Genomic DNA, 24,131 nt, shown 5'->3' on the forward strand with positions numbered 1-24,131 from the left:
CCTTTTGATTCCTTTCAGCTCACACCAGGTAATTGCCTCCCACCTATATAATCATAAGTTTCATTCAGGTAATGACTTTTTTTTTTTTTTTGAATACTTTATTATTCCCTCCTCCCAATCATTTGTCTTATCCTCCATACCTGGTTTGAGTTTCCAGGATCCTAAAACTGACCATTCTGGCCAAGAAAGATGAGCCATCCTTATCTGGCCTCGTGCCCTCGCAATTCAGGGGAGGCTCCCTAGGGCCCACAAGGGTGCCTGGAACCCCTCTAGGCTAGTGAGCACCTGAGTGGCCTTGGAGTGCACTGAAGACTAGCCATAAATTATAGCCTGAGGGCCTCAAACATGAACAAGTGAGTCCACCAGAGCTTCTGCCAACCCTGTAGCTCCTGAACGTTGTCCTACCAAGCCTAGTTGTGCCCTTCAGAGCACAGGGCAAGCTGGTTCCCTCTCTGGTCTACTCACCTGCTGCCGTAACACTCCCTAAGTTGTTTCTGACCTCACTTCCTCCAACCACTTTCAGTTTCCAGTTTCTAGACCCTCCCAGTCTAGATCACCTTCTTTCAGCCACTTGTTAATGCTGCCAGGTGTAATTGAGAGACTACCATCTTGTGGCATGCATGTTCACATAGGGGATTTCGGTTTGAGCAGGAACTCTGTGAGCTCCTCCACCCTGGGGCTCCTATTAACTATAATGCACTTCTTTCTCTGGCATTTCCCATGAAATTAGCAGTGCTGAACTTAGCCACTGAAATGTCTGTGTTGTTTTGAACTGCATGACATGAATTGATGTTCTCTCCCTGCACAATTATAAGCAGTCCTCCTTCCCTTTCTGCCTCTCTTCCCTTCCGGTCTCCTTCCACTCTCTAATAGTCAGGACACCAAAGCTCTGACTGCTTGCCCTCTTGTGTTTTCTGAATCAAGAATGGATTTGTTATTGTACTGATAATCATTCTGGGCATTTATGTAACAAAACCTTCTAAAACACTTTCACGTTTATCCCGTTTTAGTTAAAAGCAGGTCAGAGAGTGACCTGCCCACAGTCGGAAAAGTCAGTGGCAAGGCCAGTGTTTGAGCCTAGTGCTGACTCCCTTCTATCCAGAGCTCAGGGAAGCAGGGTGGTTGATAGCTAGAAGGAGTGGGCGGAGGGATTATTGTGCATCTCTGGCTGAGGCACAAAAGAGAGTTAAGCTGAAACCCCAAAAGAGAGTTGGGATAACTGCAGAATGCCTGGCCCAGCCTCTAAAAGTTCTATAACTGACAGAATACTTGTGACACTGGGCTCTGGGCCTGAATTTTCCTAAGAGAAAACTAGATAACTTTATAACTTTAAAACCAGTATAACTTTAACAATTCCAAAAATCTCTGAATCCAAAACAGGCTCTATCCCCTTCACTCCCCTTTCCAACCCAACTAGAAAATGTGGGTGGATGAACAGAAAAGAAAGATCAAAACTGTGACAGCCCTCTGACAACACTTTAACTTGAAAATTGCCTGTAAATGGGTGGCATAATTCTGTGTAGGCAGGTGTAAGTCAGGTGGCACATCTACTCAGCTCCCTCTCTATCTCCTAGCAAACCCCTTGAAGAGATGCTCCGAGTTGGAGTTAACTGACTTCAACCTGGTTGATTCCCAGTTGGATATGGCCTGTTCGTCCTCTGAACCTCTAAAGCCTGTGAGTTCATGGCCATCACCTCCTGCTGCCAGGGCCCACTGCATCTGGCTTATTTTCCTTAGTTTCCTCCCTGCCCACCTACCCCCGTGCCCCCCAAGCTCAGTATTCAAAAGCAGGTGCCAATTAAGTAGTTGAGAGAGGAACAGAGTCAGGAGATGGGGCTCAAGATCTAGCCTGCTCTGCCCTAACCAAGGCCTCCCTGAGAGTTTCCTGGTATTTAGGTGCCAGTCCAGATGGCTGATTCTGCAAAATCACACACATACACACTCTTCCCTGGGCAAGGCAAAGAAATGTGGGTGGTTCCATGTGAAGCCTTTCCCACTGCACTTTCCCAAAAATCCTTCCCTCAGAGGACACTGGGTTAGTCCCACCCATCACCAGCCCAGCCTCCTGCTGATGACACCCTGACCTGGCCTTTCCCTCTTCAGAGCTTCTCTCTCTCTTCTGGTAAAGGAAAGGGTCAAGCAGAGCGTGCAGAAAGATGCCTCCCAGGCTCTGTATTCTGTGTTTACCCTCTCCTTTGAGGCTGTGAGTCTGATGTTCTGCCTCCCTCTCCCCAGCTCTATAGCCTAACAGGGGCTGCTCCAACAGTGACAGTTACTGCTATTGATGAGTGACAGCTGTAGTGAGGGGTGCCTCAGGACAGGGGAGGGATAGATGTGGGGCAGGAAGGAGAGGGGATAACCTGACACTTTCCATTTTTCAGAGTACATAGGTCTTCCTTTCCCCCAATATAACCTCTCCCATCGGCAGAGGAGTGTCACTGACTGTGCTCAGGCAGTACTTGGTCCAGCACAGAGCTCAGGGGGTGAGTGCCCATTGTGGTGAGAACCCACAGGAGCTGCCATGCCAGGGGACTGCGCGGCATGACAGGGTGGGAGCAGGTTCTAGGCACAGAGTGCCAGCCCGGCAGGCCTTTCTTAGGCCTCAGAAATGGGGGAGGCTGCACAGAACCATTCCCACTCTCTGCAGGTTCCTGTTTCCACATCACAGGTGAGAAGGCCAGGGTCCAAGCTCCCATCCCAGTAGATCCAGGGGGCATCAGCATCTCATTTCCTTTTCTCAGGCTGCCCCTCATCCCTGTCCTGCAGAGGTTGCCCCTGGTCAGCATGCTCCCTGAGCAGACTCCCAGGAGCCTAGAGCATTTTATGTGAGACCTCCCAGAGGAAAAGACAGTAACACAAATGGGGAGAGTCGCAGAGGTAGGGATTCAAGATGGGTGGTGACTGGAGGAGGGGAATGGGGAGCCTTCCAGGGGGCCTGTCCCTCATGGGAGCCAATCATGAGCCAGGACCAAACTTGAGCCAGGCTTCTACTCACAGGCTTCCCTGTGAGCCCTGACCACACTTGCCATGGAGAGGAGCTGGGGCCACCACCAGGACAGGGTTCTGTGATGGAACCCTGTGCTTAGGACAGGCCTGAATGAAACATGTTATCTGCTTCCAGCCCTTTGGAAAGAGTAGGGAGAGGGCAGAGGAGCCCTTGGACAGAGATGTAGGGCTTGGAGCAGCCCCTGTAGTGCCCCAGGCAGTGTGTCCCAGAGCAGACAAATGTCTGCACCCCACAGGGCTGGGCCAGCCTTCATGTCGGCACACACTCCTGTTGAGGTGAGCACTGCCCACCTATACATTTGAGTGTACATTCAAGTATTCTCTTACAGTCAGGGAGTGACAAGTGCATCTATTTGTGTCTGTGCACCTGCACTTCCACTCGTGATCTGGCTCATAGGGTGGGTGTGGAGATGGGACCCTGGGCCCCCTGGGGACTCACTCAGGGAGGAATGGTCACATGGTCCAGAGCCAAGCTAGGGGCTGGCTGCACAAGGGCTTGGGGCTCAGGTGTACTTGGAAGCCTTTCCTGAGACCTTGACCTGGTCCTTGCTAATTCCAAAGACTGCACCCATGTAGCCCAGCACCCACAGCTCAGTTCCCAAGAAGCCTCAGAAAAGGCTGGAGAGACTGTGTATTTTTCTTCCCTACCTTCATGATCTTTTTCTGGCCTTTCTCCACCAACTGGTCGTGAGGACCAACAGCATCCATGCTCTTGGCTTCCTCAGGCACAACCCAGGCCACTGTTCTGCCCTCAGCCCACAGCCAGCACAGACCAGGGTGTGTAGGAGGGAGGAGAAAGCCAGCATGGACGGGGTGGTCTTGTGCAGATTTCAGTGGTTTGTAGCCTGGCTGTCCAGAAGGACTCCTGGGAAATTACTGCTGCCTGGGTCCACACAACGCCTCTGGGGAAGGGCTCAGGCTTTGGTGCTTTCAAAGTGTTCTAAGTGTCTCTTCTGTGCAGCCAGTCTAGAGGGCCTCTTATTGATGTAACAGTGAATTAGAGCCAAAACCAATCATATTGGTTGGGGATACTTACATAAGCATCTATGTAGTAAAAGCATAAAGATGCGCAATGGAATGAAATGGAATCCCGGAAAGTGGTTGTTTCCAGGTGCAGGAGCTGGAGTAATAATGTGGGAAGGGGTCAGGTGCTTCCACTAGAGTTGTAATGTTTCATTTTTAAAGCAGAGTGGTGGGGACATGGTATTATTTTATACTTTACAAGTTGTTTGAAATAAGTTAATGAGGGGGGAAAAAAGCATGATTTTTAGTCAGACAGACCTGGGTTTTAAGTTCACTTCTGCCCTTTACTAGCTGTATAACCTGGAACAAGTACTTAACCTCTCTGTTCAGGAGAGGCTGCTTAGTCTCTCTGTTGTTTAGCCATCTGTAAAATGAAGCTGGGTGAGCATTATCCTGGAAGCTCTAAAACTCCTTCCCTGGACCCTCAGGTAGGAGCAGGTTGCTAATTTCTCCCTGGGTCTCAAACTTCTCTATCACAGAAGGATGGCCTCACCTCCTTAGGCAAGGCATGGGAGCAGGAAACAACTGTTTCTTATAGGTTTCTTCATTGGGAGTTGGAGGAGGGGTGAGTCCAGGGGAAGGTGGTTTAGCTCCAGTCCAGATCTCTTTTCCAGATCCCTCGCTACCTCAGCTGAGGGGTGGAGCAGGGCAGTGGGGAGGGTGGGGCATAGCTCTGAGAAGTAACTACAAAGAGATCTTCCTTGAAGGACTTTAGAAAAGTAATGAGCGAGGGAGGAGCCTGGTCCCCACACTGAGGGAATGCCTCGGGCTGAAGGGGTCAGCTCTCTGGAGGGAGAGCAGCTGGAGTAAAAGCCCACTCTTTCCACAGCCCCTCTCACAGGGACGCACATGGGTATTTGAATTCTGGTGCAACCAGGCAGTCTGTCCACTCAGACGATGAGAGCCTGGGGAGGCCCTCCTGGGCAGGCGGGGTGTCTGTCTGTCTACACATATGCACACACTCTCTCACACAAGCAACACACACCTATATATGTGTGCCAGGCCTGGCGGTAGAGTAGGGAAAGGAACTCAGACACCATTCTCATTGGGTAAGCTTAAAACACAACGTGGCTCAATTTTTATTTTATCTCAGAAAAAAACATTCCCTTCAGAAGGAAAGGCAGTTAGATAGGGTCTCTACCTGGGCAGCTCTGAGCTACCCAGGCTCACCCCCTGGCCTGCCAGCCCAGACCTCCTCCCCTGAGCCCACTTTCTGGCACCGCTCTGTTAGAACTCTGTGTCCTCAAGCCCAGCTTTATTGCCCCAAGAGATGGCCCTGGGACTGATGGGGTAAGAAGTACACAGCAGCTTATAGTAGTGGGAGACGGCTCCCTGGGCTGACTCCTGGTGCCAGGTTAGCAGCAGGACTGACAAGAGACCCTGCAGCCAGGGAGGGACAATAATAAAATAAAAAGGATATCCTTACGCTTACATTTTCTCCTGGAAAATATAGTCAAATATCACTTCCAGGCACAGCAGCTCTCAAACCCTCGGAAAGTCGGGAGGGTGGTATATGTGTGGCAGGGGGTCTACTGGAGCCACTCCCCAGCCTCTGGGCCAGCCAGCCTGCTCTGTCACTACTGCTCTGCAGAGACAAGGCGGCACTTCTAGATGCTTGTGGAGTGGGGGACCTGGCCCTGCCCAGCCAAGATGCTGTGGTGCTGTGGCCCTGGCCTGGTGCAGGGTCTCCCAGCATGAAATGTCCTCTTCTTCAGACTCCAAACCCTTCCTGCTGGGCCTCATGCTGTGCCAGCCAGGGCTCCCTCCTCAGTCCAAAGTGAGAACCAGCCACGAGAAGGGTCTCCCAGCACATTCACTCTTCTCCCAACGTGATCGGTTCTGCCAACCAGAAAGAGAAAGATTTCCTTCCCTTAGGAAGGGACAAACTCAGTGGCTCATCAGGACACTCCTGCTACATCCTGGGCCAGGGGGCCCTCAAGGCCAGGGGACTCTGGGCATGGTTCCCTGAGCTCGTGGCTGAGGAGCTCCACATCTGGGAGGCCCGTGTCCCCATGGAACTCGCAGGCACCCCCTCCACTCACCAGCCCCAGAGCATAGCCATTGGGCCGCCGCTCAGGATGGGGGGCGCTCCCGTTGGCCAACACCCCAGGAGGGTGGCCATTGAGGCGGAGGCTGATCTGCTCTCCATCGCTGCCATGAGCTGCCAAGGCCCGGGCACTGGTGCCACCTGCCTTGAAGGGCTCTCGCTGCCTCAGGATGTGGCTGCGAATGATCTTTCGGAAGGTCTGGCGGAACTCACGGATGCGGTAGGCATAGATGAAGGGATTCACAACAGAATTGGAGTGGGAGAGGATGATGGCCAGGTACATGAGCCAGGGTGGGGCGTGGCTGCACTGGGGGCAGAAGAAGGTGAAGCAGTTGATGATGTGCAGGGGCAGCCAGCAGAGGGCGAAGAGCCCCACAATGATGGCCAGCGACTTCGCTGCATGGACCTCCTTCTGCAGCGTGGACCGAGTCCGCTCCCCTGGCAGAGGCTGGCTCTCCATCTGCTTCAGCTGCCGCCGGGCTGCCAGGAAGATGCGCAGATAGATGCCCAGCATGAGCAGCAGGGGCACCAGGACACAAGCAAAGAAGTTGTAGTACACCATGTAGTTCATAGGGACCACGTCTTCAAAGAGACAGGCCACCTGGCCCTCCCCGCAGTCCTGCGAGTGGTTTCTGTCCTCCTTTGGCTGACTGCAGTTGTTCCAGCCCAGCATGGGTGTCAGGCCGATGGCAAAGGACAGCACCCAGCAGATGGCAATGATGCCCTTGGCCCTGGCACCGGTCACCAAGCCATTGTACCTGGGGAGAGGAGACCAGCGTCAGAGGCCTGAGAAACCAGGGCTGGGCAGAGCCAAGTGTCAGAAACCCATGCACGACTTCCTGCCTCCTAGCCTCAGTATCCGATCTATTCACTGGCAGGCCTCACAGGAGGGAACAGGAGGGCAGGCACCCTGGAAAGGAAACCACTGCATGGACATTCGGATGATTATTGAATAGTATTACAAGTAGTCCTGGGACTTAATTAGTTTGGTCTGAGGACATTAATAAGTTATGATTGGGAGGGGGTGGGGAAGTCATCACCTTGTTGATTTTAGTTGATGCTAGAATGGGTTTCCCTGTAGAGTGGGAAAGGGTAGGGAGGGTGGACTCATTGGCAGGGGAGGGGGTGCAGAACCAGCCCAATCAGACCTGTTGGTGATTCTCATCTCTTGTACTCTATGCTGTTCCTTCTCCACTTGATTTAGGGTCTCCAGAAGCCCCAAGGAGAGGTGGCACAGGGGATAGAAGAGGGGTTGAGATCCCAGGCCAAATGAAATACCCTCCAAATTCACCCACAGCCCTCTGGAGAGAGATGAGATCAGTGTGTTAGCATTTAGACAGCAGTGTGAACATTCAAAGGAAAGAGCTACATGAGGCACTGAGGTCCAGACAGGAAAACGAATCTGCCTGAAACCCCTCAGCTTCTAGAGCCGCAAGTTTCAACCTTTTTCCTCTCATGGCAAACATAAACTAATTACCAAAATTCTGTGGCACACCAAAAAAATACACTATATTTTTTGCCAATCTAACAAAAAAATGGGTATAATTTTGTGTTGGCTGTTGTCATTTTTTTATTTGACAATCTAAGAGAAAAGAGGTCAGTGCCACTGACTAAATATCAGGTATTGCATGTTTTAAAAATTCTTGCAGCCCTGACCGGTGTGGTTCAGTTGGTTGAGCACTGTCCCATACACCAATAGGTCATAGGGTTCAATTACTGGTCAGGACACATGCCCTGGTTTGCAGGCTCCATTCCCAGTGGAGGGGGCCTTCAGGAGGCAGCCAGTCGATGTTTCCCTCTCTCCCTCTCTCTCTGCCTCCCTCCCTCCCTCCCTCCCTCCCTAAAATCAGTAAAAACATATTCTTTATAAATAAATTAAATTAAGTTAAGTAAAAATTTCTGCACACCAGTGTTCCACGGCATGCCGGTTGAAAATCGCTGCTCTAGGGAGCCAGACTCAGTGCCAGACTCGGGGAGTGGCTTGATCTGCTGGCCAGGAGCTGATCCCAAGCCCACAGAAAAGATGGCATAGATTTTCTTAAAAGAACCAAAAAACCCTTTCCCTAATTCAGGAAGGCAACTTCAGTGATTGCTATGGGTTAAGAGTTCAGATTCTGACAACACCAGGTTGTCCTCCCCTCTACCTGGTAAACCCTAACCATCCTTCAAGTTCAGGCTAGATATCTTCTCGAAGAGGTTTCCTGCTGAAGCACAACTAATCTCTACCTCATCTAGGCCTCCAAGGTTGGGAACCGGGGAGCAGGGATCCATCTCTGCATCACCATTATGGAGACAGGGACACAGTGGGTGCCAAGGAAAATATGCTTTACTTAACTCCAGAATTGGAAGCATCCACGGAAACAATCTAGTCCATGGATGGCAAACACAGGGTCCTACAGGTAACAGATGTGTGAGGCAGGCTGGCAGGGCAAGGCGTCTGCTCTGTGTGCAGGAGGAAGCTAGTGCTGATCCACCCCTCACTGCCATGCAAAATGTGCACCCAGCACTGCTGGATCCAGGAGGGGCTTGGGCAGTTGATTTTCTGGGTAAAATCCCCCATGGCTTAAGTTCTGTCAACTAATTCAAATTAAGACAATAACATCAACAACAAAAACCTGGTGGCCTCAGACCTCTTATCTAGCCCTCATTTTATAGGTGGGAAAACTGAGGCCTAATGAGAGGAATGGACTTGCTGTGGATGATCCAGGAGCCCAGAGGCAACTCAGGCCAAGGGTAAGTCTGTCAATCCGGAAACTATGTCAATTCTGAATGCAAACAGTAACTGTGCAGGGCCGTTCCCAGGAGCTCCCTGGCCCCAATCAGTAGGGGCTTGGTGCCCACAACAGGGCTGTGCAGGAAGAGGGCCACAGACTTGCCCATTTCTACCAAGAGCCCAAACTGCCCTGCTCTGTACTCTGGAGCCTCAAATGCAAAGTCATGGGCTTTTTCTTTTCTTTTTGCATTTAATACTTACATAGCACTTGCTCTGTGCCTGGCACTGTTTTTTGTATCCTACAAATACTAATTTACATAGCCTCATTGAATAGAGCCTCTTTTAATGCTAACATTTTCCCGAGAAAAGTATATTTGCTCCCTGGGTTCTAGTGCTAGTGCGTTCCTGTCATTCTGCCTCTCTAAGCCTCAGTTTCCTCACTTATAAAATGGGACTAAGAATCTGGGGCGTGTTAGCACTGGCCCATAGGGCAGAATGTAGAATCAGTGCATGGAAATTATAGGGAGGCTGATTACAAGGAGGTTCAAAGTAAGAGCTTCTCAGCTGAGCTGTTCATAGGAGAAATGGGCTGCCTCAGGCAGTAGTGAGCTTCCTGTCATTTGAGGCAATCAAGCAGAAATAAACAGTTATAGGATGGTGTAGAGGACCCTGGAGGCCACCTGCTTTGGGGATTCTCAAATTGTTCTCCAGCACCAGGCCTTCTCGCCTGCATTCTGAGGCAATTACAGAAGTGGAGCTGCTGGGAAGAGAGGGAGCTTAATAATATTCACTGAATGAATGAGTGGTGGGGATGCCAGGGCCTGGCCTGAGGCTTCTGGAGGCATGGTCTGAAGATCCCTGGTCTGTCCAATTGTCAAGGGAAAGCCTGCCACTGTGAAGAAAGCCCCTTGTGGGGACAGAAACAAACACACATTAATAGCACTTGCCTATGTGTGCAAAGAACGTCTCTGGAAGGATTCCCAGCACTACCTTCCAGGAAGGGAAATGGAGGTGGGGTAGAGGGCAAGGGGACAATTTTTCACCACATACCTTTTTGTTCTTTTTTGATGCTTTAGTACAGGTATTATTTATTTTTTTTAAAATGCCAAACAGATTTATTTTGTTATTCAAAAGAAAGCCCTTAAATGTAAGGCCCTGGACCCAGGTCGCCGAGGGGCTGGAATAGCATTAGGGCCCAAATGAGACAATCGCTGAACCACAGCCTGATCCAGCAGCACCCCTGGGCTGCATCTGTGACTTAGAGCAGTCACATCTTGGCCTCCTGGGCCCCAGATGTAGACTGTCCAGTGGAAGGGGTGACACGGCCATATAGCATGTTCCAGGGAGCCCAGAGATGTCATAGGAAGTGGGTGCCAGAGCCACTGCCCACATTTGGAGGTACCTCCCTGTGTCTTCCAGCTCACAGGCTGCCCCTTCCTGGGGCCTCTCTGTTACCCACATTGAAGGCTACCCCATGATTAAAGAATACTCTCCACAATTCCAGGGGGGCTTCATGTGCATTTGCCCTACAGTGAGGAGGAGAGTATCCCTAATTTGTCCAAAGGAGCCACTGGCCCATCGGTAAAGCCCAAATGCCATCCTGGGCACAGGCAGGACTGAGCTGGCCTCATACTTCCCTGCCTGCCTGTTCTGCTGTCTCCACTACCTCTCCTCGGTGCAGAGCCCACAGGCTCATTCCTTCCTGGGGCGTCTGCCCAGGCCTGGATCCCTCCTGTTGCACACCGCCCCCCCGCCCCCCACACACCCATCCTATAAGACCTATCAGCATCACCTCTTCCAGGGAGCCCTCTCTCCTGATCCTGCCCTCCTTGTAAGCCAGCGCACTCAGGTTTTGTCTCCATGTGTGATTCACCACATACGACTTCAGGCCTTTGTACCAACTGCTGCCCCAAACTTAGCCTGTATCCCAAGGAGAGAGAGAGTGTTTGCCAGGGGCTAATGTGACAGACAAGACAATGGCTGTGAAAGTTCCCTGGGCAAAGAAAGCCTTTGTGTCTTGCCCTGGCCTTTCAGTCCTCTGGGCTCCCATCTCTGCTTCTGGCCATTCTTCTTGGTCACTGACTTCCTGATTAGACCCTGCCTAGCCCACCAGGGTCCCTGCACTTGGGTAGGAGTATAGATTTTTCTAAAACAGAATTCTTAAAGAAGAAAGAAAGAAAGAAAAAAGAAAGAAAGAAAGGAAGGAAGGAAGGAAGGAAGGAAGGAAGGAAGGAAGGAAGGAAGGAAGGAAGGAAGGAAGGAAGGAAGGAAGGAAGGAAAGGAAGGAAAGGAAGGAAAGGAAGGAAAGGAAGGAAGAAAGGAAGAAAGAAAGAAAGTAATGGTAAGTGGTGCAGGCCTGGGGCTAGGCATCCAGGGCATGGGTCAGAGGCTAGACCTCAGAGTAACCAAATGGACCTACTAAGTGGAGTGGGAAATGGCACCAGAGGGACTGGGTTCCCAGTTGGAAGGAGATAAGGAGGAGGGGCAGAAACGGCAGCCCACCAGGCAGTGGCTCCAGAGCTGCTCTGAGCTCCGGGTTCTCATATGCCTCTTCTAGTTCCCCCTCACGCCCAGCTTGCCCTCAGGGGGCTCCTCAAAGACACCTTCATGTGCCTCACCCTTCCTGGCCCTGCTGGTTCCAGGCCCTTGAGAAACAGAAAGGCAGAGGGGTCCAAGGGAGCCTGGACCAGCGTGAAGGGCCCCGGAGTCCCCTGTATCAGGAGGCACTTTTCCTGCTCTGGCCTCCCCACGAGTAACAGGAGGGTCGTAACATCATCCCCGGCCATAATGTCCTTGTGGGGGTCAAAAGCAACACTGCCACCCTAATATCTCTGGCAACTGTGAAGCTTTCTGCCCAAGGGGAGGGCTGACCATCCTCCTCCTCATCTCTATCGGTTCCCAGGTCCAACAGACCCAGCCTGGGCCTTCCACAGCTTTACAGAGCAGAGCTCAAACGGCCTAGGTGGAACTAGGTCCTCTTCCAGAGGGCCATGGGAGTCGGGAGGGGAGCTGGGGCAGGTTCATGGCTCCATCCAGAGGCCCAGCTCTGAACCTCTAGCAGCTCAAGAAAGAGCTGAATCCCTACCCACCCCCAGGGCCTTGCTCTTTACTCCCATCCACTCACTTGACCCTCATAACACCTCTGTGAGCTCAGAGAGGCCTGTCCCCTCTTATAGATGAAGAAATGGGCCCAGAGGGGGATAGCTGATTTTCCACAGTCACACAGCACGTCTCATCCTCCTATATCACGGAGTCATACTTTTGACTCTCAGAAAACAGAAACAAGAAAAAGCAGCTGAGCCCCTTTGATTGAGACCAGCAGCCTTGATCTCTCCCTAGAATGCTGTTGCCCTTTAAGTCAGGGAAGAAAGTGAAAGTGAGGCCTCTGTTTTCCCATCAGGGCTGGCCCAGCCCCAGCCCACGCTCAGCCTGCCCTGTAGTGAACGGCAATCCTTTGCTCTCCAGTCCATCTGGGAGCCCACAGATGCACCTCCATTTTCTGAGCCATTCCTCACTAGCCTGGACTGGGGCTTTCTGCTCTGCCACTTAGTCTGGCCTACTATTTTGACAAGGGTCCTAGACTCTCCTGAGATTCAGAACATCCTATAGGGCCACTTGGGGTCCAGGCTCCTCTCCTCATTTGAGCAGCATGACGAGGGTGCCTGCTTTCCTCTTGGAGCCAAGTGACAGGAATGGTGAGTTGGTGCAGGTTCTGGGAGACTAGGGCCACCCTATGAACCAGCTCCCCAAAGACGGAAGTCACAGTGGGTGGCAGGCCATGTTTCTTCCCAGGCCCAGTCCCAGCTGTGCTACCAACTCACTGTGTGGCCCTGAGGGCTGGCCCTCTTCTCTAGGTCTCATTTTCCATCCAGAAAAGAAGAGGAAATGACCTCTAAGGGCCCCCTTGGGTTTGACACTAAATTTCCATTTGCTCACTGAGCCTGCTCCTCCTCCCAGCTGATACCCCACTTGTTTGGGAAAATTCCCCGCAGGGGATGGGGTACCCCCATCCTTTGAGACCTCCCTGAGAGCCAGGGGCAGGGAGGTGGGGCAGGAGGCCCCAGGTGCCCCTTGGGAAGGACACTTGGGAGCCTCATCCATGGCTAGGTAGGTGGAGGCCACACTAAGTAAACTTAGCCTCAGGGAAAGTCTTCACTTACGTAAGAAGTGGCTGAAGTCACTTCACAAAAGATTCACCATAAAAAACCCCTCCGCCAACAGGGCTACACAGGCTGTCTCCAAACCCTGAGTACTGGGTGACCTAAGGAGCACGGAATTTGCATATAGGTTCAAATGACTCACTGTGGCATTTGGCCAAGTCACTTCCCCTCTCTGGGTCATTCTCCTAATGTGCAAACTTCGAGACCTGCCCAGAGGAGCTGGAGGAGGGCAGGCAGGCTTCTAGCTCTGAGATCCTATGGTTTCCCATGGTGCCTCCGCCTGGTGCAGCATCACGAAGAGCAGACCAGACACACTGCCCAGGCCTGGGCCATATACATCTGCCAACAGCCAGAGTAGGGCAGCCTCCACCCTGGGGGAGTCTGGGAAAGGCCAGGGTGCCCTGTGCCCAGAGGGATCAGCTAGATTGGTATGACTGCTGGCGATGTGCCAAGCCTTGGACAGCCCTAGACTGAGCTGCATGGCCCTGTCACCTCAACACACTGATACCACAGATAAAACCCTGACCGTGGGTTCACCCTGACCAAGGCACAGACCAGACTCTGGCACAGGCAGCCTTTGCACAGATGTGAACCCAGCACAAGGTGTGCTGGGAAGAGAACTCGAGGCAGCCCACCCCCAGCCCCTGACAGCCCACCCCTGGCCCCTGGCTCACCGGAGTGGGATGCGGATGGCGATGTAGCGGTCAATGGCAATGGCCAGGAGGCTGAAGATGGAGCTCTGTGTGAGGACCAGGACGAAGCACGCAAAGAAGAGGCAGCTGTGGCAGGCAGCACAGAACCCTATGCTGATGGTGATAGCAAAGGGGATGGCAAGGACCCCCACTGCGATGTCGGCTGCCGCCAGTGACACCACAAAGTAGTTGGTGACGTTCTGCAGGTTGCTGTTCAGCCACACAGCCCAGCACACCAGCACATTGCCCAGGACAGCCAGCACGGCAATGGCCAGCTCCACCACGATGTACACCGAGGAGCCCATGGTGGGCACGGCCGCAGACAAACAGAGTCGGCAAGGACGCGGGCCAGGTCAGCTCACGGTCCATAGCTGCAGCGCAGCCGGACTGTCCAGGCCCCTGAGCCCCTTCCTCACAGGAGCCAAGAGCGTGCCTGCCGGTGAAGGAGGCTTTCTAAGGGCTTTTACCCAGCTGGCTCGGAGTCTCCAGAAACCAGGCCCCCTCCAGTGGTTCTGGCGGCATCTTGGCTCAGCTCAGCTTCAGAGATCCCAAGGCACCTGCCAAAGGAGAAACCTGGTGAGGATCTGGACCACTGCAGAGTAGGTACAGCTGAAGATTCCCAGGAAAGGCACTCAGCCCGAGGCTCTGCGTTTTTCTAGGGGAGCCGGGAATCCTTCAAAGTTAAGCCACTCCTGTTAGTCCCCTATGCTCAGCTTTTCAAGCCTTCTTTGGCAGTCCTATTAGTCTCCTGGTCCCTGAGCTCACTGCCATCCCTACGACCCTCTGGGAAAGGCCCCGTCACCCCTCGGGCTCTCCCAGGCCCACCCACCTTCTTTTTCAGCCAGCCTCAGTCAGCTCCATCCCCTGAGAGCTCTCCCTGGGAACTACCAGCAGCTCCCTACACTGCCCAGGTCAGGAGCAGGCTCAAGGACCCCTAGAGCTCCCATCTGGAAGGGTCTGGGGGCTGTCTGGTCCTGTCTCCCAGTGCCAGCAGATAAGCTCTCTTGCCTCACCATGGGTACAGCACAGGGTGGTGGAGCAGGCACAAAGGGAGCCCACCCCTTAGCAGCCCCCGCCAGCTGACTGCACATCTGGGCGGGGCATCAACCTCACCTCCCTCCTCCCACGCCCGCTCCCCAACCTGCTCCTGCTCCCCAACCTGCTCGTCTGCCTGGTTGATGCCAGGACAAACTGAATTCAGTTTGGTGTCAGGCAGAAATCGGGGCCCTTAGCCAGGACTTAGTGGGAGACTATGGACAAGAATGATTTTCCTTTCTGGGCCTCAGTTTCCCCATTGATATGTGAGAAGGTTGGACCTCACATAGCCTCTGGGGACCATTACAGCTCTCACTATGATTCTATGAGGAGGAAATTAACAGTTTTGAAAGGGCTTCCGCAGAGTCAAAATGCCACAGAAATGTAAGGAATTATTGACACCCCTCAGAAGCAAAGGTAGAGGTCTTGGTCTCCCCAACCCAAATGCCCAGTGTATCTCTTTGAGCTTGTGAGGTGGTCTCCATCCCTGGGGGCCTCTTCCCACCACCTCTGTCCCAAACTGTCACACTAATGTGTGCTCATGGTGTCCCCCTTATGCCAAAACCACCCGTCTTCCAGTCCTGGGCTCTCACAGGCCCCAGATGTGCATGGGCAGCAGCTGCCTTTCAGCCACTTGCACATGGGCTCTGGGGGCTGCACCCTCTCTCTCTCCTCCAGGAAATGAGGGGCCCAGTGGGACTGCCAACCTTGGGAGAAGGTTGCTCACCATGTTCAAAAGGCCGGGCTACCCATGCCCTTTGCAGGTGACAGAGGGTTGCAGCAGATGAGCCCTAAGTTTCCTTCTAACTCCGACATGCCTCAGGTGGCTAGAGCCCGAGGGGGCATTCCCGTGCCCACTAGGAGGCTGGGAGTAAAGCACCTAACAGGAGTGAAGCACCCAACACCAGGGAGCAGGAGGAGAGAAAAGGAGGGCAAGCCCCTGAAAATCCAAGGGGTTTCCACAGCTTTGGCTCCTCCCAGGCCTGGTACCAAGGGACATGAACAAATCCCACCGAGCTCTTGCTGTGCACAGGGCACGTGCCATCCAGCTGTTCACAGAGTGAGTCACATGCAGAGATGGGCCAGACCAAGTCTCCTGGCACTATCCCTGGCCACTCAGAGTGTCCCTTGGTGCTCCCAGCCTGCAGCCCAGAGCGGCATTCACCAGGATCCCCCGAAATGCAGAGGCTGTGTGTCCAGGGACTCATCCTTGTTCTGCAGAAGGGAAGTGACGGGCCCAGGCCTGCCTCCCACCTGGGGCCTCCCTGGCCCAGCAGCAGCAGAGGCAGCAGCAGGCCACTGTCTAATCAGGCCCAGCTAGGCCCAGCAAGCCCCAAGGAACCTCCCACCACCAGTGAGTTGCCTACCCTCCCAGCTCCTCAGAGTCGCCTGCTATGTTTCTGACCCCGGCATCAGCCTCTCCAAGAGAATCTGCACTGAGAGGTGTCAACTCTGCCAGTTGGACCAGCCTATGCTAGAAGCCTGGTTTGGCCCCAGACACCGTCCAGATTCAGAGGGCCCTACCACGGGGCAGATGAGGTGGGACCATCAACAGTCCACCTGACCAAAATACGTACCACTTTTCTTTGGAGCTGAGGCAGGCTGCCCAGTCACACCATCGGCACCTGCCCAGGATGCCAGGCTGACTCCATGCAGGCCAGGATGCTCAGCGTCGAAGTACCTTCGAAGCCTAATCCAGCCCTCTGCTCAGCGAAGCTTTCCCAGCAGCCCCGTGCCTGCCTGTGTACCCCCAGTCCTCAAGGTCTCCCCACCACCTTCTGCGCTCTGGGCTCCCATATTGAACAGCGCCTGGTACCAACACACTTCCTGACTAAACTGAAACTGCCTTCCTGCTGTCCACCAGGCCTGGGATGCCACCCCCCTCCAAGTCTCACTGGAGGCAACAGATCCTCTTGCCCAGGTCAACCCTGAAAGAAGCTAAACACACCTAATGCCTCTGCCAGCCGGGTCCTAAAAGGCTACCTCGTTGCCCATCTGGCTCCCCATCTACCCTCCAACAGCCTTCCTGCAGGCTCTTCCAGATGCTGCCAGAAGTCCCGGGGTGAGGCTGGCCTGGCCCCACAGGCAACCTGGGCATCTGCCAGACCAGGATCACCCAGCCCCTAGCACAGCACATCAGTGGAGCCTGAGGCACCACGGGGCAGGCAGGGCAGGGAAAGACCAGGGTTCTGTGGTAAGGTTAGGAACTTCCCAGCCTCAGTCTGGCAAATTGGCCCTGGGAGGGCAGGGGGGAATGCCATGACTTGTGGCCTTTGCCAGACTTTTGTGGTACAAATGCTCCCATTATGGCCAGTTTGAAGCTACTAATATGTCCTGACAGGAATGAAAAGTCATTGCCCACAGTAGGTTTGAAATGTGTCTCCAGCCACCACAGAGCCAACCAAACCCTGTGCTCTCCGAAGGGCTGCCTGTCTGGACAGGACTGTACTCCAGACCCTCTGACATTGCTTGTGCAGCCTGACAGAGATGTCGGGGTCATTTGTGTCTCACTGTCCCTATGAACCCCATTTTACAGGTGAGGAATTAAGCCCCAAAAAGGTTAACGACTGCCACCAGGCTTACTGTGAGCATAAAACGGTGGAATCGAGCTGGGGAAATGCCCACGGAAAACACAACAGCAGGAAGATTTCTCTGCTTCCTTCCCTTCAGAGGCCTCGGAGAGCTACTAGAAGGTCGGAGCCCATGAGGAGGGGGTTGGGGGCGGACCCAGGATCTGGCAATTTCCTAATCCTCTCTGTGGCTCTGTCCATCTAATTAATCCTCGAGTCTTCTGTTGCTAGCCAGAGGGGAAATTAAATATTAATCATGTATTATTTCCCTGTGATTGTCCCTTGCTGGGGACAGAACAGAGGTCAGAAGCTGTCCCATACAAACTAGAGACACATGCTGGGACACGTGCATGATAAGCCTTGAAAGGACAACCCCATAGGACTCCCAGAGTCAGGCTCCAACCACCGCTTCTTCCCGCCTTCTTCCTCACCCTCACGGGCCTGGTCCCTTTAATTAAAACCCCATTTAATAAAAATCCACATATTTCCTGGCCCAGTTCTGGCTCCTTGTATGTCAGACTATTGAGGCTTTCTGTACACATGCCCAGATGGTGGCTGTGCCCCCCCAGAGCCTGCTGGATGGAGGTGACCACCAATTTCCAGGCAGGACCCTACACATCTGCTCTTGGATGCGGCATACTGAGCCCAGCTAGTGACTCAGACCTGTAGCCCATTCCTGGCACACTGGGCCCATTCCTGGGTTCCAGAATCCCGGCCTTAGAATACTCCACTACTTTCTTCTAACAAACGTTTCCCAAATACCTATTTAGTGCTAGGCAGCTGCTGGACCACAGAGAGCTCTGTGCCACCTCCTGCTAAGCCTGGTCCTAACAGGGCCCTGAACTGACAGCAGGGGGCCTTGAAGAAGGATTTGTCCCAAAAGACTATCCTAAGAGCCAGCTGCTACCCTGGTGATTTTCAATGACATTTAGGATCTTCAAAGATAAAGAAAGAAATAGCATTCATAAACAAGAATGAGAACTTAATCAACTGGCAGAAATGAAACAAAAACAGGCATATATGAACAAGAAATAGTATCAAGTCATAATCTCAAATCACAAAATAATATCAGAAATGAAAAGTAGAGGGATTGAGACAGAGAACACAATTGACCTGAAGTGCTTCAGGAGTGCAACTGGGGACTTGACCAGCACACAGAAATTCTCGTAGAAACTTCACAAAGAGACAAAGTCTATAAGGAGATAGCTGAGTGACATGGAAGGCAGATTAAGAAGCACCCACATCTGTCTTACGGGAGCTCGGTCGGAGAGTGCACAGGCAGTTCAGCTCCTGCTCCCAACCATAAGCCTTTTGCTGGCTCTGCCCTGACTGGCCTTTGGTGTGGCCCAGGTCTGAGCACAAGCCTCCCAGAACCCTAGGGCCCGGGGACTCCCAAGGCCCTCTTGTCTTGGCAGGTGTCTTCTGGTGCTGCCTAGAGGTGAGCAGCCACCAAGCACTGTCACCTCTTCCCTCCCTCTCTCCCTGCAGGGCTGCCAGTGGTTCCAACTTCAGAAACTTGGTGCAGACTGGGCCCAATCCCCAGGTGCATCCAGTGGTGCCCCCTCCCCCACTGCCCCTTGGGTGTGTGGCTGCTGCTCTCAGCCCCTGGGGGCAGGATGTGGGCAGAAGCAGGGTGTAGATTCAGCTCCCAGCACTGAGCCTGGCCCACAGAGCAGACTCCACATCACCAGCCCCCACCCCTGCTCCATCCAACACTCCCTGAGACCCTGCGCAAAAGGCTTCCCTTCTGTGCGGAGGCTTATGTGTATGCAGCAGGCCACAGGGAGTGCTCTGCACCCAGACCTCTCTCAAATGAACCCTCTAATGGCAGGGTGACAGGCACTGTGATGCCTAAAGAGGGGACATGGTGGGGGGAGGGGCTTTTAGATGGCCCTGAGGACCCAGACCCTGTGCGGCTGGGGTGGGATCCTGGCAGAGGCTGGCCTTTTGAAGGGGTAGTGCCAGGGGCATGGCTGCAGGGGCTCCCTCTGAGAGCAGCTACACTGAGGACAGGAGTGAGGCACACCACTCCTGGGGACCCTGGAGGTGTGATGATGTCGCCCTGGAGGCTGAAGGGAGAGGGTGGGAGGTTTAGCCAGACTAATTGAATCACAGCCTGTGAGCTGGGCCAGGTGCCGCTCAGCCCCACCACTGCTCCTTGGCCCACTCAGTGGACCCTCAACTCCCACTCACAGTTTGCAGAGGCCACTTAGGGGCCAGAGGTGAATGCCCCTGTGACAGATGGGCAGAAAGATACCAACCCTGGGGGCGTTTGGGCAGAGACCACAGGCCCAGACCTGAGGGAGGCACCAGCATGATGTTGCCCCTCTCCACGGTGCCAGAGGCAGCCTTTCCTCCAGGTGACATCTGGGCTGACTGGAGCAGGAGCAGAGGTGGGAGCCACAGAAAGAGCGCTAGCACTTGCCCAGCAATTTTGGAACAGGCCTGTCCTGCAGGAGTGTGGGCCCAAAGTAACCTGGAAGTCTCAGAGGAGGGGCATTTGTGTTGGACTTGGAGCATAGGGAAGTGAGAGGAGAGAGAGGGGTAGATTCCAGGCAAAGATAACAGCCTGTGTGAGCTCAGAGAAGATCTGAGGGGTTCTGGAAAGCTGGGGCATTCTTCCTTCCCTGGGCTCTTCCCCTCTATCAGACCCCCCTGTCCCCAGCAGGATCCCATAGCTTCCAAGCCACAGAAGCCCTTCCATGATTCTGTGGACTGGGCTGGGGGACCTCCCACTAAACACCCCTTCTCCTCACCCAGAGCAGTCTCCTGGGGGCTCCTTTCTGCATCTCAGCTCTGAGCTCCTGACCATTCTCTACTTCCCTTCCACCATCTGGGCCCAGCACAGACCTCCAGGGACTCATCCTCAGCCACCACACCTCACTGCCCCATCAACTCCTCCGTTCAGTGGCCACCAGTGCATCTCTGGGCCCAAACCCCTTCCCTGGGGGCTGGGACTCATCCCTTTTGCCAACTCAACACCTGACTCCGGTGGTCAACTCAGCACCCCGACACACACACCAAAACCCCTTCTCCACCCATCCTTCACACATGTGCTGTTGGTCTGGCCATCCTTCCCTTGGCTCTCACTCGCACACATTTTTGAGCACCCGGTTTGAATTGCTTCAGACAAGACAGACGCCATAAGATGGTTGGGATGGCATTTCCAGCTCATCCTGGGTAAGGTGGCTCAGGAATTAGGCAAGTTAGATGTAGTAAGAGCTATTGAGGGATTTTAGGTCACTGTGGAGAGCCACGAAGGAACTGTGGTCGTACACAGCAGGCACTGCCCAGGGCCACCCAGAGACTGAATTTTGCAGGGTGTAATGCCCTGAAGCCAAGTGCTTGCTCCCAGTCTAACTGCAGTCCACATGTACCTCTGCTAACAGCGATCCTTGTGGTGTCCCCCAACACCACAAGGCTAAAAGGCCCCCTCCACGGTTCCCCAGCTCAAGCACAGACCCTGGCCTGTCCTCTGGTCTGTCCTGCCTCCCCCTACCACTCACAGCCAGTGCCCATCTCTCACTTACTATCCACCATAACTCTACATTGTAAGCATTGCTCATGAGAAGATGGATTCCAGAGGCAGTGACTTACCCAAGGCCACCCATCGAGTGAGTCAAGACCAAAACCCAGGTTTGGGCAGCAAAATCTCCAGTTCATTGGGCTGTCCTTGGAACCAGCCATTGCTCTCTTAGGGCTCCTAAGTTGCAGGATCAGGGTGTGGGGGGGACCTGGACTTCATAGGCCAACATGAGGGAGATAACATGCAAGCCACCAAAGGCCACCCAGGGCCAGCCTGGCCCAAAGGCTATCTCCTGCCAGCTACCTGAGCTGCCCTCACCTCCCTGAAGCTATGAACAGGGAAGCCTGCTTGGCCTAGAACCTGATCTGCTTGAGGGGATGGGGATGGAGGGGCAATGGCCTGAGGGATACTAAGACCTGGGAGAGCCAGGGACACCTTAAAGGGCAAGAGTACAGCAAGGAGGTGTTAACACCACTGCCAGTGGACAAGCCAGTGGGGAGCTCCTGCCATGACCTGCCAAGCCCTGGGGTGAGGGGCTGCCCAAAAGGGTAGAGCCTTCTCAGCCACCCCAGGCTTCCAGGCCCAGCAACAGTAGCCCCTGACCCCATAGTATCCTTCTTGGACCACTGTGCTCCCAACAGTTCCTTATCATGGCCCCCAGAGCTGGGATACCCCCAGAGCTCTGGCTGGGCATGAAGTGGCATAGTCTTCTGGAGGGTGCAGAGGCTGGGAGTCCACAGCAGCTGGACAGCAGAAGCTGATGGGGGGGTGGGGGAGCTGAAGGCCAGATCGAAGGGGAGCACAAGACCCTGTGGGTGGAAACAGGCCTGGGTGCCGCCTAGGGAGGGAAGGAAGAGCTGGCTCCAGGAACCAGCCAGGACTCCAGTCCTGGGGAAAAGGGGGGTGGGGAAACTCGCCTTCCGGCTTCTTGCTTCTCCCCCCAACCCCCAGCCCCCAACCGCACAGAACCCTCGACCTCCCATTGTACAGTGAGTGAAATTAAAGCCTAAAACCAGGTGGCCATGCCCGAACTCGGAAATGTCTGCTCCAGGGGCCCCACGCGGCGGCCTCCTGACCCCTTGGGCTGTCCTGCGTCAATCCCTCCAGAGCCACCACCATTCCCGCCATTCCTACCTCTGCTCAGGTCAACCCAGCAGCCGGCCAGGACCAGTCCGGGGCTCGCACCCACCCCCACCCGTCCTCCAGTCTCTCCTGGGTCCCCTAAGTCCGGTTCCCGCCACCACCGTTTTTGGGACGTGTCCGCGGCCGTCTGGACTCCCCTTTCTCGCCGCGCCCGGGGCGTGAGGGATGCCGAGAGTGTGCTCGCCGTGCCTCCTCCGATGCCAGCCCCGCCCGGGCTGCGCCACCTTCCGTAGCCCCCTCTAGTCCCCGGGTCCCACCCGCCTGCCCTGAGGCCGCGCCTCTGCGCCCCCAGCCCAGCCCAGCCCCGGCCTGGCGCCCGGAAGATTCCCCGAGCGCCCTGGGGCCGGCCTGTAGCACCCAGACGGACCGACGGACGGACGGACGATCCCCGCCTGTCACCTGCGGGTCGGGACGCCTGACCCCCATCCCCCGCCGCCGGGGCCGCCGCGCTCCCGCGCCCCTTCCCCTCCCCGCCTACCCCTGCGCATCTTCCGGACAGTTTGGGGCGGCCTCGAGGGTCCGCGCGCTGTCCGAACTGGGCGTAGGATGTGCGACCACGCCTGAGCCACCCTGCACCCGCCATTCCAGTCACCGCCGCCGGGCAAGGCTCGGACCCCAGCCCCGTGAACTCCCTCTCAGGCGGCGGGTAGAGAGGGTCTGAGGAGCGGGTATCCGAAGTGGGAGGGGATTTGAGCCGCTCGGCCCCTACCCCGGCCTGGCAGCCCCCGACGGCCCCAGGCCGCCCGACCACCCGCGACCCTTGGACCCCGTACCCCGCGCCCGGGACCCCGGCTGACCTGCCTCTCGCGCGCCGGCTCGCGCGGTCTCGGCTGCGGCTCAGGCTCCGGCTCCAGCCGTGCCGCTCACGGGCGCCCCCTGCAGGCGGCCTCAAGGCCCATGCGGGCCCCGCCCCGCCGCGCGGGGAAACAGAGGCCCCGAGTGCCCTGGGGAGGCCGCGGGGAACCGGTGTAGCCGGCCTGAGAGCCCGGTGATGCTCACAGTAGAGCCTGGGCCACAGCCCCAGCTTGCTCTCCTGGGCTCCGTCGGTTCCTCCACCTCCTCCAGCGCCACACCCCCTCTCTTAGGATGAGTGTAGGGCCCCAGAAGCACCCTCTCCGCCCGGTGAAGTCCGCGGGGCCACTCTGCACTCTCCGCCCCCCCCCTCCCAGATGACCCCAGGGCTGTCCTTGCCACTCTAATCCTCCTGAAGTTCTGTGTCCCTAATGGTCTGAGCTGGGCTGGGTCCGGTGGGTGTCCCCGCGTCATCCCCTCCCCAACCTTCAGCGGTGACTTCAGGAAGTGCCCTGTGCCCTCTGAAAACTCTTCCATTGCTCTCCAGTTCCTGAAGAATAAAGTCCAGCCTCCTTACCACAACTCAGGGCCCTCAGGGACATGCCCTGCCTCCCCAGCCTTGCCCTGGCTCCCTGAATCTTGCTTTGGGCTCCTGGGGGTGGGCGGCCAGGGGAGGGAGATTGGCCTCTCAGCTCAAAGGATGCCTCTAAGACGCTGGCCCCAATTTCTAATGACCCCTCTCCCTCTTCCAGCCCAGATTCTGGGCCAAGGCCCCTCTCATGTTCTTACAGCCTTTGGAGCCGGGTCAGGCCCTCTGCCTCCTCCCCCACTTTTCTGAGCAAAGGGCGGGGGAGTCTCTTTCTGCACCACAGACTCATGTGGAATCTCAGACCCTTGGGCCATGAGTCGTCCTCCCAAATCCCAGGTCCATGCTCTAGAGATCTCAAACTGGGAACCACCTCACATCCGGCCCCAGCCCAGCCATACAAGGGGACCAGTCTTTGACCTTCCCAGCTGGACAGACTCGAGTAACCTCAGTTCTGTGCACAGAATGTGCTGCAACAGACAGCCTGGGCGTTGGTGGCCAAAGGCCTGCAGGAACCCTTGCATTCTTGACTGTCCCGGGGGTGGCAGGGTTTCAGTGAGAGGCTCAGGGCAGAGGGGCTTGCCCAGGGCCAGGCTGGACCCCAGGGTTGAGGCCAGGACATGCCTCCTGCACAGCCAGGCCTGGAGGCGCCAGCAGGTGGGAAGTGGGAGTGCAGGCGCTCTGTTAGCACGTCCAAGGAGCCAGAGCCCTCGACTGTGCCCATCACTTGCCTTGATTCCTGACAGCCTCTATTGCCTGGCAGCCTCCCCAGGTTATCCCCAGGGCTAAAGCCTGAGCTCCTGTCCCCATTTGGGCAGCTTGGCTTCCTTAGTCCCCT

At 55.1% G+C, this 24,131-nt stretch overlaps 1 protein-coding gene and 1 long non-coding RNA gene across 4 annotated transcripts in view; one reads left to right on the forward strand and one right to left on the reverse strand.

Moving 5' to 3' along the window:
* The window catches only part of LOC308549824, a 52,450-nt gene extending 34,709 nt beyond the window's left edge, over positions 1-17,741 (forward strand). Inside the window, exons 4-5 of the long non-coding RNA XR_013997791.1 lie at positions 8,732-8,809; positions 17,213-17,741. This is a non-coding gene — a long non-coding RNA (uncharacterized lncRNA). The remainder of the gene's footprint in view (positions 1-8,731; positions 8,810-17,212) is intronic.
* ADORA2A (adenosine A2a receptor) lies at positions 5,077-22,780 on the reverse strand. Of its 3 annotated transcripts, none has more exons than XM_081122863.1 (4): positions 22,713-22,780; positions 13,624-14,198; positions 6,072-6,834; positions 5,077-5,868 (listed from the first exon to the last, which is right to left on the reverse strand). In XM_081122863.1, the coding sequence occupies exons 2-4, from the start codon at positions 13,944-13,946 to the stop codon at positions 5,797-5,799; spliced, it is 1,158 nt and encodes a 385-aa protein (XP_080978989.1). In that variant the 5' UTR covers positions 13,947-14,198; positions 22,713-22,780; the 3' UTR covers positions 5,077-5,796. The 3 variants fall into 3 exon arrangements, with proteins under 3 accessions (XP_080978989.1, XP_080978990.1, XP_080978988.1); XM_081122864.1 differs by lacking the exon at positions 22,713-22,780 and adding an exon at positions 14,471-14,663; XM_081122862.1 differs by having other exon boundaries at positions 5,847-6,834; positions 22,713-22,773.
* Between the last annotated feature and the right edge of the window lie 1,351 nt (positions 22,781-24,131).

Source organism: Miniopterus schreibersii, assembly GCF_964146895.1.
Source record: "Miniopterus schreibersii genome assembly, chromosome: 20".
NCBI classification, from domain to species: domain Eukaryota; kingdom Metazoa; phylum Chordata; class Mammalia; order Chiroptera; family Miniopteridae; genus Miniopterus; species Miniopterus schreibersii.

Coding starts and splice junctions, on each gene's coding strand:
- ADORA2A (XM_081122862.1), bottom strand. CDS start 13,946: ATGGGCTCCTCGGTGTACATCGTGGTGGAGCTGGCCATTGCCGTGCTG. Junction 6,835..13,623: donor GCCATCCGCATCCCACTCCG/GTGAGCCAGGGG, acceptor TCCTCTCCCCAG/GTACAATGGCTTGGTGACCG.